At 52.7% G+C, this 7,705-nt stretch overlaps 1 protein-coding gene across 1 annotated transcript; it reads left to right on the plus strand.

The window, feature by feature from the left end:
• The first annotated feature begins 5,225 nt into the window (after window positions 1–5,225).
• Window positions 5,226–6,218, plus strand: LOC146436806 (mas-related G-protein coupled receptor member A2B-like). The gene has a single exon (XM_085063914.1). It carries the CDS (start codon window positions 5,226–5,228, stop codon window positions 6,216–6,218), a length of 993 nt encoding a protein of 330 aa, XP_084920040.1.
• The last annotated feature ends 1,487 nt before the right edge of the window (window positions 6,219–7,705 follow it).

Below are 7,705 nucleotides of genomic sequence, written 5' to 3' on the forward strand. Positions count from 1 at the left end.
CACTGTATTCCTGCAGGAGAAGCGAGCAGGTGCATGTGGGAGGGATGCTCTGCAAGGAGTACATTGGAGCATGGCTTTCCTCCTCCCTCCCAGGTCCTAAAACACTATTCCCCCAATGGGATATTTCCCAACACAGCTGTGATCCCAAAAATCCCCTGGCACCTGGTTCCTGCATCCCACTGCAGTCTGATATCAATAAACAGCATCCTGAACCCTGAGCTGCCTTCGCCCCGTCTGCCAGCACTTGCTGCCTTCCTCTGGCTCCTGCTGCCAGCCGGGAATGGGGGTGGAGGGAGGGAGGGAGGGAGGGAGGGAGGGAGGGACACAGGCATGGCTTGTGCTCCCTGCAGCAAACATGATCCCGAGTGCCCAGAGCTGGGATGGCAGCGGCACAGCCAGCATGGGCAGGATGGCCCAGGGGCTCAGCATTCCCTTCCCAGCTGCTCTCTGAGTGGCACAGCAAAGATCTCCCTGGTCCCGGCTGGAGCAGGGCAGCAGTGGGACTGTCAGGGGGGAAGGTGGCCCCGGGGGGAGTCTGGGTGTGTCGGAGGGGTCAGGAGGGGTCAGGAAGGGTGTGGATGCTGCTGATCCCAAATGTCCTCACTGGAGAGCAGCAGAGCTACAGGTTGTGCTCAGAGCCAGGGAGAGGCCAGGAAAGCTGCTGGATGGGATGGGATGGGATGGGATGGGATGGGATGGGATGGGGTGGGATGGGATGGGATGGGCAGTGGGGTGGAAATAGGAATGGGGAGCGATACCAAAAGGGGCTGGAATAAACTTTCTAACACCATGGGAATCATTAGGAAGCAGGAATTCTTTACCTGCACAGGACACACAGAAGGATCTCTCATGGTTCTATGTCTGAGGTGAGACTTTACAGCAGGGGTTTTATCCATTATAACCATATATAGTCATTAAAACTTATCTAATACCTAAACATCACTTTCCTCAGACTAATTTCTGTGCATCCACATCCTCCTGAGTGTCTGCCGTGGTTTCAGCCTCAGCAAACACCAGGCACCTATGGCAGCTGCTTGCTTGTTCTCTGCCCTGCCACATCCGGGAAGAGGGGAGGAAAAAAGAAATTAGTTAAACGTTCATGAGTCAAAATAAAGGACAGTGAGAAAACACTTCAAGGGAAAAACAGGCTCCACTTAAAGTTGCAAATTGAATTTATTACTAACAGAGTCAAAGGAAGATAATGAGAAGTAAAAGAAACCCTTAAAGACACTGTTTTTCCTCTCGCCCCCTCCCTCCTTCCCACCAACAGTGCAGGGAGGGCAGGGTGTGGGGCTTTGGGTCAGCTCATCCCCAGGATCTTCCACTGCTCAGGGAGAGAGGTCCTTCCCTGCATTGCCATGGGGTCTCTTCCACAGGAGAGAGATCTCTGGGAACTCCTCCAGTGCAGCTCCAAACTCAGGAACAGCAGCAGCACAGACAATCCTGCTGCAATGTGAGCTCCTCCCACGGGCAGTCAGTCCTTCCAAACTGCTGTGCTTGGCTCCCTCGTCCACAGGCTGCACTCCTCCAAGCACAGGCTGCTCCAGCCTGGAATCAAGGGCTCTCTCTCTCCACTGAGACTTCCACTGGATCACAGCCTCCTCCAGGCACCCACCCTCTCTGGCATGGGGCACTTCCTCCATGGGCTGTGGGTGGATTTCTGCATCCCTGTTGGACCCCATGGGCTGCAGGGTGACATCCTGCTTCACCATGGTCTTCACCACAGCCTACAGAGGAAACTTGGCTCTGGTGCCTGGAGCACCTCCTCCCTCACCTTCTGCACTGCCCTTGGTGTCTCCATGTTGTTTCCCTCACATGTTGTCACCTCCTCTTCCTCCTTCCCTGGCTAGAAACAACTGCATGCACATTTGCTTTGATTTCTCCTCCAATATGTTATCACAGAGGAGTACCCACCATCTCTAACTGGCACAGGCTTGGCCAGCAGCATATATGTCATCTTCAGAGCCATTAGAGATTGGCTCTGCTGGACATGGTGAAAGCTTCCAGAAGCTTCTCACAGGAGCCATCTTTGTGGCACCCCTACTAACAAAAACTGGGCCAAGCAAAACCAACACAGAGGGTCATTCCATGGGGAGTACAGCCAGAGAACAGGGCTGAGCCAGGCTGCTCTGGCTCAGAGCCGTGTGGCCTCATGTCCCCATACTTCTGGCTGTCTCTGACACATCTCCAGGTGCCACATGTCCAGCAGTGCCTCACAGAGCTGTCACCTCCACCACAGCAGTGTCCCCAGGGCTGTGGCTCCCCTCCTCACTCCTGCTTTTCCCCTCAAACACTGTCTGCAGAGCGACTTTGATGGAGCACAGAAAGTGCTGCTGGCAGCTCCCCACCAGCACATAAATCACAGGGTTGAGGGTGCTGTTCAGCAATGCCAGCAGCCAGGAGGTGTTTTCTGGGAATAAGTGGACAGAATCAGAAAGGCTGAGGAGAACCTCCAAGCAGAAAGGGATGCTGAAGGCAAAGAAGAGCAGGACGTTGAGCAGGATGGTGACACAGGGCTTCCCTGGCTGCCACCTCTGGGAGCCACAGCAGAGCCTGAGGAACAGGAACAGGTTGGAAACCAACATCACTACGGACAGAATCAGGGAAATCACAAGGGCTACACCTGCAAGGACTGTCCCTGAGTCTTCAGTAAAGGTGAGGTAGAGGGAGGACACCAAAATCCCAGTGAGAACCCAGAGGGACCCACTGATGACACCCGAGAGGTGCTGGGGGTGGTGGCTTTGGTCCCAGATGGGGCAGAGGATGGAGACACAGCGCTCCAGGCTGAGGGCTGTCAGCAGCCCCAGGCTGCTCAGGTCAAACAGGTGGCACAGGAGTTCCACTGCAAATACAAAATCTGTGTAGGCAGGAGCAAGATAAATCAAAGATGTGCAAAATGCTGCTAAGGTCAGAAAAGCCAAGATAAGCAGGGAGAACAGGAGGTGCAGGAAGAAGTCAGCTACAGCCAGATTTAGGGTGTAGACAGTGAAAGGGTTCTGCTTCATGTGGAAGCCCAGGAACCACACAACCATCCCATTCCCCACCAGCCCACAGAGGGAAATCCCCAGACAGACCCCTTCAAAAGCAATCAGTGTGTAGGGAAAGCTCGAGCATTGATATGGGAGATATTCCTCCAAGTCCACAGATCCATTCAGGGTGAGGTTTGTTGTGCTGGTCTCCTCCATGGTGAATGATCCTGTTCCCAGTGGTTGTCTTCTCTTTTTCCCACCACTTCCTAGGGAGAGATGAGGAACCAGAGGGAAATAAGGGCCATCAGCATTCCCAGCACTTCCCATCTGCTCACACAGCCCCACACCAGCCCCAGGAAGAACCCCCACCCCTGCAGTGCCCAGGACAAGGACAGGCATCATCTGCCACCAGTCCATCCCTGGACTCTTACCTCCTGTAGGAACAGCTCTGTCACAGGAGCCCCAGGAGAAAGGATTTGGGGATGGCTGCTGGGACCACTGGCTCTGCTTCAGCCTCATCCCTCGTGCCTGGTGTGCAGCCCTTAGCCCAGAGATCACATCCCATGGTCAGAGCCTCCCCTCACAATCTCACCACATCAGTGACAGCTTCCCCTCACATGTCCCAGGGACAGAGATCTTGTCAGGAGGAGGTGGCCATGTCACCCCCTTCCTCTCCTCCCCCCAGTTCTTCATGAGGAGCTGCTGATCTGCTATGATCCTATTAATTCAGACACTCAATTTCTATAATTTTAAACACCATTTTCTGGGTCTTAACCAATGAAGAAGGAGAGTACAGCACAGATAATATTATGTCCCTTCAGATGCTGTGAACCTTGAGGTAAAATACTCCTCTGGTGAGGGAAGAGCCTGTCCATGGAAAGCCTGCTCCACTATGGTCCTTTCAGCTTCTACAGGGTTTTGTGAACCCCTCAGAAATTCCAGACCTCATTGTGAACCCAGTCCCTGCCCCTTGGGTGCCAACAGAGCCCCTGAGCAGCAGCCATGAGGACAAGCACTGGCCTTGTGTCCACTTGCTGTGGGAAATCACCAGTGCCCAGACACAGGAGTGCACGAGGGCTTTGCCCACAGCCTCTCATCACATCCCATCTAACCACAATCAGCAGCCCAATTTCCCCTGCTGAGCATGTGTCTCCTCTGAGATTAGGTTTGTGGGGTACATGGTGCTGCCAGTGTGCTCTTATCTCCAAGTGGTTCCTGCCACACAATCTCAGCCTTTCACAGCACAGGGACTGGCATTTTGTTGCTTATTTTCTGCTTTTCTTTCATGCATTTTTCATCTCCTCTGGAGTTGTATCCTGTGCTTGTCATCCCCCAGACTGATGTGCTCCAAAGATATCCTTGTTGATGCACAAGGTCCATGGTCTCTCCAGGGTGTCCAGCCGGGAGCTGCAGGATTTGGAGCTAGAGGAAGACTTGAAACAAGGAGAGAACACAAGTTCAAGGTCCATCCCTGAGAGGGAGATGGAGAAAGGTGCAACTCCTGGAAGTGTGTCCCAGAAGGAAGTTGGGAGAAGTCTTTGAGCGCCAGATACATGTCACTAGAGGCACTGAGCAACTTGTGCTGTTGCAGGTCTGCACATCAGGGATTTCTCACTCTTGGAGGTCTCTGGTTCATCTCTCTCACCTCTCTGCCATCCTGGGAATGTTATATGTCCCCTCCTGTGTTGATGGATACCCACCATCCACCACCACACAGGGAAAGCCAGAAGCCCCTCACATGGTGGGACAACAGCAGAGAATGGCAGGAGGAGAGGAAGGGGGTGACATGGCCACCTCCTCCTGACAAGATCTCTGTCCCTGGGACATGTGAGGGGAAGCTGTCACTGATGTGGTGAGGTTATGAGGGGAGGCTCTGACCATGGGATGTGATCTCTGGGCTAAGGGCTGCACACCAGGCACGAGGGATGAGGCTGAAGCAGAGCCTGTGGTCCCAGCAGCCACCACCAGATCCTTTTCCCCTGGGGTTCCTGTGACAGAGCTGTTCCTACAGGAGGTAAGAGTCCAGGGATGGAGTAGTGGGTGATGCCTCCTTTCTAGGGACAGGACTGGACAGGGTGGGAGTTTGTCCTGGGCACTGCAGGGGTGTGGGGTCTTCCTGGGTCTGGTGTGGGGCTGTGTGAGCAGATGGGAAGTGCTGGGAATGCTGATGGCCCTTATTTCCCTCTGGTTCCCCATGTCCCCCTAGAAGGTGGTGGAAGAAGGAGAAGGCTGCCACTGGGAACAGGATCATTCACCATGGAGGAGAACAGCACAACAAACTTCACCTTGAATGATACAATTTATGGAGACCTGGACTGGGAGGAATTTATGATGCGTGTATGCTTGAGCATTCCATATACAAGGATTGCCTTTTTCGGGGTCTGTCTGGGGATTTCCCTCTGTGGGCTGGTGGGGAATGGGATGGTTGTGTGGTTCCTGGGCTTCCACATGAAGCAGAACCCTTTCACTGTCTACACCCTAAATCTGGCTGTAGCTGACTTCTCCCTGCTCCTCCTGTTCTCCCTGCTTATACTGGGTTTTCTGACCATAGCAATATTTTGCACATCTTTGTTTCATTTTATTGTACACTATTTGGATTTTGTGTATGTCCTTCGGTTCCCATGCTACCTGTTTGACCTGAGCAGCCTGGGGCTGTTGACAGCCCTCAGCGTGGAGCGCTGTGTCTCCATCCTCTGCCCCATCTGGTATCGCTGCCACCGCCCCCGGCACCTCTCGGGTGTCATCAGTGGGTCCCTCTGGGTTCTCATTGGGGTTTTTGTGTCCTCCCTCTATGTCACCCACACCTTTACTGAAGACTCTGTGACCATCCTTGCAGTTGTAGCCCTCACCATTTCCGTGGCTTTTTCCCTCATGATGTTGGTTTCCAACCTGCTCCTGTTCCTCAAGCTCTGCTGTGGCTCCCAGAGGAGACACCCAGGGAGGCTCTTTGTCACCATCCTGCTCAACGTCCTGCTCTTCTTCATCTGTGGCATCCCTTTCTGCGTGGAGGTTCTCCTCAATCTTCCTTTTTCTAGCCCTTTATTCTCCGAAAACATCTACTTTCTGCTGGCACTGCTGAACAGCAGCCTCAACCCTGTGATTTATGTGCTGGTGGGGAGCTGGCGGCAGCGTCGCTTCCAGCGCTCCATCAAAGTCGCTCTGCGGAGGGTGTTTGAGGAGAAAGCCAGGAGTGAGGAGGGCAGCCATGGCCCTGGGGACACTGCTGTGGTGGAGGCGACAGCTCTGTGAGGCACTGCTGGACGTGAGGCACCTGGAGATGTGTCACCTCAAAGACACCCACAAATATGGGACCATGTGGGCACATGGCTCTGAGCTCAGTCCTGTTCCTGTATTCCCTATGAATGACCCTCATTGCCTCAGGGAATAAACTCCATCTCCTTTGGCTCAGCAGATGAGTTTCATGAGGTTTTGGGGGATCTTTTGCATCGACAGAGTGTGACAGGTTAAGCCCTGGGGACACATCCAGCATGGGATGGCAGTGATTTCCCAAATCTCTGTGGGGCTGGGGCCTCTGGATGGCAGGAGAAAGGTAAGGATCTCAAGGAGCATCCTTCCCAGTCTGTCTGACAGAGCCAGCCCTGTATTCCCTGCTCATGGGAAGAGACCAAACTGACCCCAGGTAGGGCTGCCGAGCTGGGGGAGGGACAGCAACATTCCCTTGCCCATTAAGTGGGAATTTGTCACATTTTTCCATTCCATAATTAAATCATTCCGAGTAAAGTGCAGGGACCATGGTGAATTCCACAGAATTCTGGTGCCTGTGACCAAAAAAGAGCTTGAAATAAGGAAATTCACATCACCAGGTGCTTGGACCCTTTTATTGTGCAGAAATCAGGGGGTTATGCTGCTGTTCTGCAGAATGGGGCCATCCTCTGGTTTCCCAGCATCAATGTCCAAGGAAGCCCTTCAGCACCTCCATCCTGAACCTGGCCATTCTCAGGAGGAGCTGAACAGCAACTCTGCACAGCAGCTTGAGCCAAAATCCAGGTTGTACTGATCTTTTTCACATTGTTACCATCCCATAATTAGATCTGGATTTATTCGTTCTGTTTCCAACATGGTAACTCTGCCCCCAAAATTTGTTGAATAAACAACATCCATTTGCTGCAGAGCTCATCCCTAGTGAACAGTGTCCAAAAATTGCTCGTTTCCTTAGTTTTTCCCACTCTAAAGCCTCTGTCTTGTGTGAGGAGGGCAGGTACCTGTCTCACACCAGAGCTCTTCCTAAGGCACATTCCTGCAGTGGTTGGGATGATGTTGACAGTGCCAAGAGCTCCTCATTCCTGAGAGAGATCTGGGCAGCAGACACATCTCATACTCAGGGGAAGTTGTCCCTCCTTTTCCCACTGCCTTAAATCCAGGGGAAAGCAACGTGCCACTGCTTCTGGAAAGGGAAGTGAGAGTGAAAGCCTTGGGTGGTGAGTCATGCTCTGGAGACTGTCAAGGTTTAGCCCTGACTAAAAACGCCAGGCACCTCAACTCTGCCTTGCTACAAAAAGAAAACTATAAAAAATACACACCAGTCTCATGAGTCAAATGAGATAGGACACTGGTTGGCAGGAGGATGCACAGAAAAAGAAAAAGGGCAAGCAGGCTCCAAGCTTAAAGTTGCAAAGAGCGATTTAATTACCTAACAGAGTTGGAGGATAAATGCAAGGCAAAAATACACTTTTCATACAGTTTTTGTCCACTCCCCCCGCCTCCCTCTAAAGAAT

This window comes from Lichenostomus cassidix, chromosome 5 (assembly GCF_008360975.1).
Source record: "Lichenostomus cassidix isolate B80296 chromosome 5, HeHo_3.0, whole genome shotgun sequence".
Lineage (NCBI taxonomy): Eukaryota > Metazoa > Chordata > Aves > Passeriformes > Meliphagidae > Lichenostomus > Lichenostomus cassidix.

What these genes read in the sequence shown, in the direction of transcription:
- LOC146436806 (XM_085063914.1), top strand. Translation starts at nt 5,226, where the DNA reads ATGGAGGAGAACAGCACAACAAACTTCACCTTGAATGATACAATTTAT.